Source organism: Salvelinus namaycush, chromosome 1 (assembly GCF_016432855.1).
Source record: "Salvelinus namaycush isolate Seneca chromosome 1, SaNama_1.0, whole genome shotgun sequence".
NCBI lineage: Eukaryota > Metazoa > Chordata > Actinopteri > Salmoniformes > Salmonidae > Salvelinus > Salvelinus namaycush.
In genome coordinates this window covers 51,246,231-51,259,856 of record NC_052307.1, presented here as the reverse complement: position 1 = coordinate 51,259,856, position 13,626 = coordinate 51,246,231, and the positions used below count along the sequence as shown (strand labels likewise).

The 13,626-nt window shown below is 43.1% G+C and overlaps 1 protein-coding gene across 1 annotated transcript in view; it reads right to left on the bottom strand.

The window, feature by feature from the left end:
• LOC120045214 (serine/threonine-protein kinase BRSK2) overlaps positions 1-10,545 on the bottom strand; it is a 163,706-nt gene extending 153,161 nt beyond the window's left edge. The window contains exon 1 of the mRNA XM_038990177.1: positions 10,455-10,545. Coding sequence (XP_038846105.1) covers positions 10,455-10,545 — 91 coding nt within the window. The remainder of the gene's footprint in view (positions 1-10,454) is intronic.
• Positions 10,546-13,626: the final 3,081 nt, after the last annotated feature.

Genomic DNA, 13,626 nt, shown 5'->3' with positions numbered 1-13,626 from the left:
GTACATTGCAAGGTAAATATTTGTCCCTGTAATTCTCATGAAGGCTCTTAAACCACATAAAGCCTCACCACAGAGACCCCACTGCTACCGGAGACTGACATGTCCTGATGAGACTGACATGTCCTGATGAGACTGACATGTCCTGATGAGACTAAAGGATGTCCTAATGTGAACACTGTATTTCACAACATATAGAGGAAATGCACGAGATTAAAAGAGACAGTTTGATGTTGTCCTGTTCCACGTTCCAACTCCTGGTCCCACTAACAGAGGTTCTACACACGCTCATGTTCTCTCTCCACCCTCATGCCCTCAAGAGTCAATGCTCATGATCAGTCCTTTCAGGGTACGGAAGAGCACATGATTTCCCATCGCACTCTCTCTTTCCCTCACTCCCTCTTATCTTTCCCCTCTCTCTCAGCCTCCCTCCTCTTGAAGCCAAAGGTTAAAGATAGCAGAGGATGGTGGGGTCTTACGTTTGAATCTGTTTTATAGAAAAGGACAGTAGGAAGAAGATAATATGGCCGAGAAAGGGGAATTATCTCCTTGGGTTGGTGAGATCTAGTTATCAGCCTGCACCAAAATGAATGATCCATTGAAAAAAACTGGAATTCAGAAATAGGACTTACCCTGCCTGCCAATCTGAGAGGTGTGTGTGTGTAACCTTTTACTGCAGTGGGCCAAATTAGGGTCACATAGCTCAGGCAAGCCCCTCGGGCAGAGTCGAGAAAAAGGCAGGGGCCGCAGAGAGAAAGAGAGAGATGGAGAGAGAGAGAGAGAGAGAGAGAGAGAGAGAGAGAGAGAGAGAGAGAGAGAGAGAGAGAGAGAGAGAGAGAGAGAAACCTATGGCACATATACAGCATATTCAACCATCTAGCCAACCATCAAGGAGAGGGAGAGCATTCCCCAGGTTACCGTGGAAACCAGCCCACTTGACTGAAAAAGAAGTACAATACCAATCATTTATATTATTAACCCTGTCTTTGCCAAAAGGCAGTCCCTCCAGGATTCCGCGATTGCAGATTTTTTTGCAAAATCAACAATTCCCTGCATATTATGCAAGGGCTTGCATGTTTCATGTTTGACCAATCACCGCACCATTTCCACATAAAACAGTCAAATCATTGCAATATTATCGCATAAAACTGACCCAACCCCACAGTACAAAAAGAGGGCTCACAATTTCAACCAATTAAATTGTGTCAACGTTTTTGGTATAATTTTCCCACACAGTACACTGGTAGAAATAAATAAGATTCAGAGATGCAGTCCCTTTCGTAATGCACACACACACACACACACACACACACACACACACACACACACACACACACACACACACACACACACACACACACACACACACACACACACACACACACACACACACACACACACACACACACACACACACACACACACACACCGAGAGCAGGGGACGGCACACACCTCTGCAGCCAGTTGATAATGAAGCTGTATCTCAGGCAACCCAAACGCCTCCGTCTGGGCAAAGCATCCCCTCTCTCCCCCTCCCTCTCCTCCTCTGGGACCCTTCAATCTATAGGCGCATCCATGGGTAATTTACAGTCTGTCTTATGAGCACAGAGTGATCCACAGATCCACATGAAGCCCTTATATACAGGAGAAGCCAATGCTTCATTGTTACTTCCCACAACACAACTGGAGATGGTCAATACATCCACCAGCGATCACTTAGCTTCTGAGGGAAACACTGTAGAGGCTAGAGAGGAAAGAGGGGAGGGGAGTATGGAAGTAGGCCATGGCGAGAAGGGAGAGGGGGGTAGTGTTAGAGTGTGGAAGAGATGAGAAAGGAGAGAGAGGCTACAGGAGAGTGAGAGAAGAGATGAAGAGAGAGACGTGATAGTGATAGAGTGGGGGAGAGGGGAGCAATGGCGAGCAAAGGAAAGAGAGAGGGGCTAAGGGCGAGTGGGAGAGAAGGCGAGGGGAGGAGAGAGGGATATAAAAAGCTAGACGGCTGCAGTCTTGCTGTGATCTCCAGGATGGAAAGCATGACCATTGTCAGAGGAGAGATGAAACCATGACAACCATCCCCACTGCTGCTGCCCGACACACACACACGCACGCACGCACGCACACACACACACACACACACACACACACACACACACACACACACACACACACACACACACACACACACACACACACACACACACACACACACACACACACACACACACACACACACACACACACACACACACAGCTGGACACTTAGCAAATGAGGACCAAATATGAGGCTGGAAAGCCTGCGTTAAAAGGGGCTCCAACTCTTACAGATGAAAACACACAGACTAATTGTTCTGAGTCTGCCCAGCAAGACAGCTCTTCTTGGCAAAACGCCTCCAGTTTGGCCCCTGTAGAAAAATCACCTAGCAATCCCATTCCAAAACCTGCCATTCATTTGAACCATTCAATGTTGCCGAAACACTAATTTAGGAGCACCACAATAAACAAAGAATGTATCGTTTACCATCGATTCACATTTGAAAGCATTGCAACCATGGCTTCAGTCCTTACTTTCAAGGAACCATTGTGTGCATGTTGAACAATGATACAGGCCCCTAGATGATCTCAATATCAATCATTGTAATCTTATAGGAGGGTAGGAGAGGTGCTGGGTTTCTCATTTGAGGTAGAAAATTGAATTAGGCTAGAAGGCTTCCTGTTTAAATCCTGGCCCCCTTGGGGGTTCCACATAAGCTCTGTGTGTGATACGCGCGCACGCACACACACACACACACACACACACACGCACAAACACACGTCTCTCCCCCTGCCTAAACTCCTGGTGTGGGAGTGGGACGACATACGGGCTTCTCTGTTCTCTCCCTGCAGACGCAGCACAGGGAAGTCTATTCGTAATAGCAGCCATCAACAACCTCAGTCAGCCTCACAGTCGCGCTAGAGCCGGCACAACACGCGCGCGCGCGCACACGCACACACACACAAAATAAGAAATAAGAAACAGGTCTCCAAGTGCAAAGGATGCATACGAAGGACAGCCAGAAATAATAACACACATTGTCAATGGTCTAAGTATACACACACGCGCTCTCTCTTTCTGTCACGTCTCGTGTGAAGACGTGCGCACAGTCACACACACACGCACGTGCACACACACGCGCATACACAGAGAGTCATTCAGCAGCGTTCCTGCTTGCGGCCCGGCTCCACTTTAGATTCACTTCAGGACGCGGAGTCATAGTTGGACTGGACACTGGAGCCCTGGAGGGGACAGGGTCGAACAGACGACACAAGCTCCACACACGTGGCATGCCTTTTACCCAAAGGACAAGGTGGTGGGAAGAACAGGATGGCAGAGAGGGGTAGGGTTGCTAGCGGAGATTTTAGATGTTGGACTGATGTTGGACTGCTAAGGGAAGCTGGGACGTCGCTTACCCAGGCTAGAGAGCATTGTGGTGGGGAAAGAGGACTAGATGAGAGGGGGTGGAGGTGCTGGCCCAACACTCTAAACGCTTACCCAGGCTAGAGAGCATTGTGGTGGGGAAAGAGGACTAGATGAGAGGGGGTGGAGGTGCTGGCCCAACGCTCTAAACGCTAGGCTACCTGGCACCCTGAGCACCTATGAGAACCTATGGTATACAAGGACACAGGTACAGAAGGTGACCCGAATGGATGCGTTCATATGGGAATGGAATGATGTAATGCCACTAGCAGCTCTCCGTGACCAATCAAATGCAATGCAGTGCAAGAGCCAATGCTAATACAAGCCAATGATTCCAGGGAATTTGAACTAAGTTCCCGGAGTTGTTTTTGTCCCCTCCAGTAATGTGGAAAATGACTAGTAGGGTTACACAGTAAGTCATTAGCATAGTTCTCTACTTACTATGTAACCCATTGCATATCAATGTAAAGCCTTCACATAAATATGGTAATGAGACCAGAGTACGGGTTCCAACTGCTGTGTGACCTCACTAACTTGCATGGTAATATAGGACTGTGCCCCTCTCTCTCTCTCGTCCATAGTACTGTAAACAGCAGGGACTTTGGAGTGAGAATTACAGTGTGTGTGTGTGTTATAGGAGGCTACTGTATGAATGTACGCCCTAATGTGTGAGTTCTATATTGATGAACGCAGTTCAACACAGACAGGCCATGTCACCCTCACCTCTATACAGCCCTGGAAGTGGTTGACGTAGATTTGAACTAGTTACTGAATTAACAGAACGTGACAGGACTCCTATTGCAAAGGACGCATATGAAGGACAACCAGAAGTCCGTGTAAAAACCTTTTGCAATGTTAAGCAGCCGAGACAAAATTGGGAATAATTAGGGAGTGAACGTTATTAATAAGGATTAAATGGAGAAAATCGGACTTCTCAGCAAAATACACCGTTCAAAGGTCAAATCAAATCAAGTTTTTTGTCACATGCGCCGAATACAACAGTGAAATGCTTCCATTTCACATAATTGCGAAATGGTTTTCTAATGATCAATTGGCCTTTTAAATGATAAACTTGGATTAGCTAACACAACGTGCCATTGGAACAAAGGAGTGATAGCTGCTGATAATGGGCCTCTGTACGCCTATGTAGATATTCCATAAAAAATCAGCTGTTCCCAGCTACAATAGTCATTTACAACATTAACAATGTGTACACTGTGTTTCTGATCAATTTGATGTTATTTTAATGGACCAAAAATGTGCTATTCTTTCCAAAACAAGGACATTTCTAAGTGACCCCAAACTTTTGAACGGTAGTGTATATTTGACCTAAACACTCCCTGAATGCTTGACAAAAAAGTGACCATCCTCTATATCCAAAATAATAACTAAAAGTGGATAGCAGAGAACATGACAACCGTTTACCCTCACTACTTGAATAGACCAGAGCCTTAGATATGCCGTTTTAGAAACTGTTCTTCGTCCTATAAGCATTACATGGCAACGCAGGAATTTCGATTGTGCACTGGGTTGCAGGCCAGAAGGTTGTGGGTTCACAGACCACCGTGGACAAGAGTAGGGGTGGAAAGATTTACTTTACAGTAAAATCATTGCATGAATCTATCATCATATTTGCTGATCAGAATTTTTGGGGGGTCTTTTATAATAATTTCATGCAATTCTACATAATTTTTACATATTAGCAGAATTTTTTTTATACCACACAAATTACCAAAATTACAGGCTAAGAATGGACAGAGAGATAGGCTATGTGTTCATCGTATCATATTTCTCCAATGCCAAATCAGTATGTCTTGTTTGCAATGAATCTGAGATATCATTAGGAATCTGAGCATGGCACTTTCAAAAGATAGGCCTACTTTTCCACCCCAGACAGTAGGCCTACTGATGCAGAAAAAATGTAAGCTTTAAATACTGGCTACCCTTCTTCCGTGGTTTAACCCAACGAGATGAGGTCCCAAGTGTTTCCTTTAAAGCTGTCTGGGTTTAAACATCTTCTATTGTACAAGAAGTGAAAAGCTTGATCAATTGATAGTGACAGAATTACACCATTTTTTGTCTCCTCGGCTGTAGAAAGTTGTAGCTCAGCCTCTGAATGTCAAAGAAATGAAACCATGTTATCCTCATATGCATCAGAGTCATGTCTTTCCAGGGTATTTTACAGCTTGTTTCTAGCATAAAGCATTGTGGAACAAAAGCACTGTTACAGATCACCTTATATAACCAGATGTTTTATTTTCTTCAAAATCTTAAGCTAACAATGGGTAGGCCTGTGCTTTTCATCATTTACTTTAATAACAGGTATGCCTAGAGACGAAACTGTACAAAAAATTCATATCACGATTATGTATAGTGACCAAAATGATCACGGTTATCAGTATTATCGCTGTGTTGTTTAAAATGTGCTGGAAATGTTGAAAAAGTACTGATACACACACTGAAATCATTTCACCAAGTTTTATATTGAAATCCAACAAACAACAAATACAATTAGCAGCACAATGCACTTTTTGTGTGCATAAACATTCAAATAATAACATGAACATTAAAGATGGCACCATGTGGCCATGAGAGGTAAAAATGTCCCTTGTGCAGGTTTTAATGAACACAACCTTAAGTAATCAAATCAAATAAACAAACAACAAATACAATTAGCAGCACTCACTTTGTAGTGAGGCACGGGAACCTCCATCAGCCTCAGAAAGCCAGGCCTCTCAACAATTTGAAATGGCATCATGTCCTTTGCAATGTAATATGAAAGGGCTGCAGTGAGGTCTTGAGCATTTTTTTGATGTGGGTGCATAAGCAGCCTGCCTTTTAAATGCTTGATCGAGTGTCTGTGTCACAACTGAAGTTGAGGAGGGACCGGTAGCATCACTGGGTTTGCCTGCTGCACGCCCACTCTGTAAACAAGTGAATAACATTATTAATGTATTATTATTATTATTGGTGTTGTTACATTATAATTATTATTATTATTATTCACTTACACACACGCACACACACAGTCTATCTTCTGTGTTGCATTTGAGTATATGCAATGACCCCATGCACAATTTACATAAATACAAATGAGTCTTAAGAAGACAGTGATAGTAATTGCAATGAGCCCAACAATTGACATAAATACTGGAGTCTTGTACATAGGAGTCTATAGTGTTTCTCCTGTTGGAACACTTTTACAACAAAGTCGACGTCTGCCGGATTTTAAATGAACAAAATATGTTGGTTGGGTGACTAAACTACATAACGTGTTATCGTGTGCAATGAGCGAATAGAGTCTGCAGACACACGACGCATACAGCAGCAGAATAACGTGTAGTTTTTACAAGAGACACTGAAAGCTTCAGGTTACATTATTGACGAGCTATTAGCAAGTTAGACAGACAAACCATGACATTTTCCCCCAGTCCGAAGTCCCCACATCAATCATTGAGCTAAAAGTTAACGTACCTTGCATTCGCTATGAAGTGGTGGTCACGAAGATGACTCGAGAGATTTGAAGTGTTGCCCCCTTTCGCAGCAATTTTTGTTGCATGTTCTGCAGACAGGGTGACCATCTTCGATTATGTTTCCCTCGGCACTCTTGTAAAACCCAAAAAGGCTGAAAGATCTCACAAAACAAAACCCATGTTGCATGATGCGCCTGCGTCAGACTTTTGCTAACTTTGGTTGATGCTGGACAGCATTTACCGGGAGTTTTTCAAACCGTGGTAATCAAACACGGTTTTTAATGATAATTAATATTTGAAACAGTAATACTAATTGCTGGTAATTTTACCGTGGTTTATCGTGAAACCGGTAACAGTTTCATCCCTAGGTAGGCCTATGTCTCATACCCCCTCAATTCGAGTCCTGGTTTTAACTTAACAGCCCGTCACTGACACTGAGGTAAGCTATTTAAAGAGTGCATGGTGGGTGGAGGGATTTACCGCCAAATCTATTTACAGTACCATTCAAAATGTGGACACACCTACTCATTCAAGGGTTTTTCTTTATTTTTACTATTTTCTACATTGTAGAATCATACTGACATCAAAACTAGGAAATAAAACACGTGGAATCATGCAGTAACCAAAAAAGTGTAGATTTGAGATTCTTCAAAGTAGCCACCCTTTGCCTTGATGACAGCTTTGCACACTCCTGGCATTCTCTCAACCAGCTTCACCTGGACTACTTTTCCAACAGCCTTGAAGGAGTTCCCACATATGCTGAGCACTGCTTTTCCTTCACTCTGCAGTCCAACTCATCCCAAACCATCTCATTTGGGTTGAGGTCGGGTGATTGTGGAGGCCAGGTCATCTGATGCAACACTCCATCACGCTCCTTCTTGGTCAATAGCCCTTACACAGCCTGGAGGTGTGTTGGGTCATTGTCCTGTTGAAAAATAAATGATAGTCCCACTAAGCGCAAACCAGATGGGATGGCGTATCACTGCAGAATGCTGTGGTAGCCATGCTGGTTAAGTCTGCCTTGAATCCTAAATAAATCATAGACCATGTCACCAGCAAAGCACCCCCACACCATCACACCTCCTCCTCCAAGCTTCACGGTGGGAACCACACTTGCAGAGATCATCCGTTCACCTACTCCACGTCTCAGAAAGACACAGCAGTTGGAACCTAAAATCTCACATTTGGACTCATCAGACCAAAGGACAGATTTCCACCGGTCTAATGTCCATTACTCGTGTTTCTTGGCCCAAGCAAGTCTCTTCTTCTTATTGGTGTCCTTTAGTAGTGATTTATTTGCAGCAATTCAAGTGCAGTAACTCTGGGTCTTCCTTTCCAGTGGCGATCCTCATGAGAGCCAGTTTCATCATAGCGCTTGATGGTTTTTGCGACTGCACTTGAAGAAACATTCAAAGTTATTGAAATTTTCCAGATTGACTGACCTTCATGTCTTAAAGTAATGATGGACTGTCGTTTCTCTTTGCTTATTTGAGCTGTTCTTGCCATAATATGGACTTGGTCTTTTACCAAATAGGGCTATCTTCTGTATACCACCCGTACCTTGTTACAACACAACTGATTAGCTCAAACGCATTAAGAAGGAAAGAAATTCCACAAATGAACTTTTAACAAGGCACACGTGTTAATTAAAATGCATTCCAGTTGACTACCGCATGAAGCTGGTTGAGAGAATGCCAAGAGTGTGCAAAGCTGTCATCAATTCAGTAATCTGGCTTACTTTCAAGAATCTTAAATATAAAATAAATTTTGATTTGTTTAACACTTTTTTGGTTACGACATGATTCCATATCTGTCATTTCCTATTTTGATGTCTTCACTATTATTTTACAATGTAGAAAATAGTCAAAATAAAGAAAAACCCTTGAATGAGTAGGTGTGTCCAAACTTTTGACTGGTACTGTATATAGCAGCCTACAGCGTAATTTCGTCTGTGAAACAGGAAGGCCTACCTCTTATTTCTTGAATAGGAAGAAATAGGCTCAAACACAAAGCCCTCTTGTTGTTAGTAGTCTAATTCAAATGTATTATGCCTACTCAAATGTGCCTACTTTCAGCACCCTGAGCTGTCCATTTCCAATTGACTTTGCCGTGACTGCTGCTTCAGGTTTCAGCACCACAATGTAAGTGACTCGAATCTGGCTTATTGTGAGGTCAATAACTCTGATAAATGCAACATGGTCAACAAACATATTGTTTTTATTCAAATCAATTATAGCAGTAGCAAGCTATCAAAGTCGACCTCCCGTCCTCTTGCTCATCTTCCACCTCTCCTTCTCAAATTAAACAGTACATAGGCTATAAACTAGTCCGCACGCAAGATAATTAATGTTTTGGGGCTAGACCTAATCCTAAATTATTTTCGAAAATAATTATTTGACTCTCCTCCTGAACTGCCACTGTAGGCTTAAAACAGCACAGCCAGCATTGGTTAGACAGCACAAACAAATGGTTTTGATCAGCATGAGCTCAAGGTTAGAATATCCATTGCAGTGTGTAATGCTGCCTTGTTTTATTTACACCATCCCAGCAGCCATTTTAGAATTATAACTTTGCTTTGTGCTTCTCTGAGCATGCACTTTGTAGCCTATAGCCTATAGGCTCTGTCTCTTTTGATCATTCAAAAAAGTAGCCTATAGCCTATGACAGTGGTACCCACATGACAGTGGTACCCACATCATTGCCTAGTCGTTTTGGGGATGCTGTGCCTCCCACATAGTCTATTTATTTTATTGAAAACTGCTTTAGCCGGATACAAACAGAGTATCAGGAAAATCACTAGACTACGTCAATCTTTCGTTTATAAAAACAAAATTCACCACATGCGTGTAGTTTGGGATTAAAAATCGAAATTGCAGCAGCAATTGCGCTAGTGCTTGTCATGCAGGGACTGACAGAGAAGCAGGCTTGTGTAGTGCAGTCGCTTGCCCTGTCTTATTTTGCAAAGATCAACGCAGACTTCCCCAAAGCAGCATTGTAACCGACAAAAAATGTGTGCATGTTGGAAGACAGCGACACGCTACAAGGCAACAGACCCACAACATGCAGCATTGGGATACCATCTACCCGTTGTCTGGCAATGAGGATTAAAGGGACATTATTATTACATTTCAATAATCACACGTAACCCGTGTGAACTACATGTAGCCTTACCGTAGCCAGCTGACTGGGCTACAGGGCGGACCAGTGTATTCCCTTTTATTAGAAAGTTGCATTTTAGGATAATCCACAACAGACGTTCAAATGCACAGTCCCACTGACTGAAAGCTCTCAACCCCGATTGATGCAATGAGTCAAAAGCAATCAGTGGGAACTAGAAGCAACCAGCCCGCACGTCTGTGATGCAACCTAAAACAAATCCATCCAATCCACAATAACCTACAGAGTAGCCTATATGTTCTAGCCCATGTGAGCATAACCCATAAAAGACAACCAGTGCTTTCATTGACAGCCAGCAACCGGGAGCGATAGGCTACACATCATCCACGGCTAGACAAGAGACAAGGACTAACCTGTCTGTCCTTTGCCGAGGGTCTTTTCCAAACGATAAGGTCCCACATAGTTCATATAGTGTGCGCTGTTGTCTTTGCCAGAAGATGACATTTTGTGGGAATTTAGTAAAACGTCTCGCAGAATAATAAATACAATTCAAAATTCTCCTCTCAAATCAAAGGAAACCGTAGGTTATTCCAAAGCGCAGTCTGCTGCTGCTCTCCCTTTGGCCTCCTCCTCCTCTCTCTCGCCTCACGCAGATGGTCGGTGGGATTCTCTCTTCTCCGAGTCCCTTTCTAGCCTATGTTGTTCGTTCACTCTCCTCCGTCTCTCCCTCCTCTTTTCACTGCTGAAATGTAGCGTCTTTAAATCTGGATAACATGGTGTTCTTTTCGTCCGTGTTCGTGCTGTGGAGAGGAAGCAAGGCGCAGAGAGCACAGTTTTGGCACAACCCGTTGACGGGGAAATCTAACCGGATAGCATTTTAGTGCTGACTGACGCCAACGTCGGGGCTGTAGGACTACGCATGCGCACATCGCGCACAACGCAGGTGGTGGTTATTGAGGGAGTTTTATTACTCTGTGCCGGGTTTATCCGGTCGAAAGCGGGGAGCGAGGAGCGCTCTCCTCAACTCAAACAGTAATCTGTGTTTGCGCTGCTCGGTCATGATATCAACAAGGGAGCATTGTGCATCGTCCAGACACATACAACATCTATTTTCCATAAAATAAATGTTAGAAATTTCAATCTATTTTTCACTGGGACGGCAGATAAAGCGTTTATGGGAAAACACAGAATCCTCATCACACCACTTTTGTTTTGTGCCGACTTCGCGGTCGGCCAGAGCGTGGCACCTGGCTCACACCGGGAGGCAGCCCGCTTACAAAACGAATGCAATCACATTCAACCGGTTTAAACTCCTTCAACCGGTGTAACCCAGGCCAGATAAAGGAATCCCTTCATTTAATTCAGGTCGAAGTGACAGGATAGCAATATGGTGAATCTGCGCAGTAGCCTCCTAAATTGATTAACATTGACAAACCAACTATATAATATAATAGTGACCAGCAAAGAGAATTGGTGACGAACCTTATCCTAATCTCGTTTTGCCTTTACCCCAATAAAACAAGTGGCTTTCTGATTAGGTGTATTAACTACACTCTGTAGCCACTGCAGCCTACCTCTGGCTCCCTGTCAGTTGCTCCTCCTCAGAGACGACTTCAGAGCTGCTTCAGTACTTTGATGTCAGTCTGAACATCTGTACAGGTTGTGTCCCTATGTCCCACCCTCTCTCCTTCCTCCTCCCCACCAACAGTAACATCTTTCCTAGGTCAACCTTCTCATGCCTTCACTGGCACTTCCTCCCTTCCCTCTCTCATCTCTCTCTACCTCTGCATCAGGACCTTCTCCATTCTTTCTTATGCCGCTGGTGAGTTGAAATGTTCTGTGAAAAACTTTTTTTGAGAGATCCTATGGAAATAATGATGCCACCAATAAAAAATAAAAAATAATAATAATTAAAATAAAAATAAAAAATATATATATATATATATATATAATACATATTTTCACTACCTATTTGTGTGTGTGTGTGTGTGTGTGTGTGTGTGTGTGTGTGTGTGTGTGTGTGTGTGTGTGTGTGTGTGTGTGTGTGTGTGTGTGTGTGTGTTCTCGTTTTTGAGATCGTATTAGGACCTCAACTTATATAAACACCTTCCATATTAGGACCTTTGACCAAGTTAGGTCCAAAACCATGGTCTCAACTAGGGAAACCATTGGAATAGCCTGCAAATAGCATGCTAATATGCCTGGTTTGAAAATCACACAAAACTGTCAGGGTCCTAAGAAGGGGGTATTTTTGTAAGCCACCTGGTGGTAACATACCATACTGCAGCGTATCAAAACAAATCAAATCAAATGTTCTTGTCACACACACACACACACACAGTCTTGTATTTGTAACCATTTTAGGACACATTGTAGTAATATCTAACAAGTAATCTAGCAATTCAACACCAACCGTTCCAGAACAACTACCTAATACACACAAATCAAGTAAAGGGATGGAATAGAATATATACATATAAATATATGGATGAGTAATGACCGAGCGGCATAGGCAAGATGCCATATATGGTATAACATACCGTATATAAAGACACATGGTTAGCAGATGTTATTGTGGCGAATGCTGTAAATCAGTCAGTTCTTAACGTAAAGACTTGAAACTCAGGATTCTGTAAAAGCCTACCCCAATGAGGATATGTGTTTATTTTCAGCTTCCTGTGACAACCGGAAGTGCCTTGAATTGGGGTCATAGGGGCTGTTTCAAAGGGTTAAAAAGGTCACATCTTTCTAAAATGTCATGTGTGTGATTAGGCAACCCTCATGAACCGGTACATATTATAAAAACAGATTTTTATCCGTTTTTTTTGGCTCTTTTTGGAGGACTTACAAGTTCCACCTAGGTAGTGCTATGTATCCATGTATAGTCTGAATTTAATATATTTCCAGATTATGGTTGGGGGCCATATACAGAGCCACATATGTGAAGAGCAGCTGTCTCTGACGTTTTTGGGGAACGATATTGACATCCAGAAAGGTCTTAGCACAAGGCCCAAAACGAAGCCTGACCTAAATGTGAGGTGCTTTTGGGTGACAGCGGCAGAACCGTTGAGGCTAGAAGCACAATTCAATCACAGGAACCTTCCCAAGGTCCTCCCGATCTGTGCAAGCCTAACCTTGACAGTGTGGAATTAACCCTTAACAGTGAAAACAGGGTGTTTTCTTCTAACAGTTTACATTGACATCTCTCCCCATAGGAATACATTGCCTGCTGCCCTAAATTCAACCTGATGCCTATGTGGGTTATGATTGCCATCTCAAGCTGTCTTCAATGACAATCCATCAGGCCACTATGAGGATTACCTGTGTTGAGTTTAAGCTTCCTAGAGCAACCGGAAGTGGTTAAATTACCCTAAAAGTGGTTTTGATATACCCAACCTGCAGTTTGTATAAACACTGAGTTCAACCCTCTGTAAATCAGTCAGTTCTTAACGTAAAGACTTGAAACTCAGGATTCTGTAAAAGCCTACCCCAATGAGGATATGTGTTTATTTTCAGCTTCCTGTGACAACCGGAAGTGCCTTGAATTGGGGTCATAGGGGCTGTTTCAAAGGGTTAAAAAGGTCA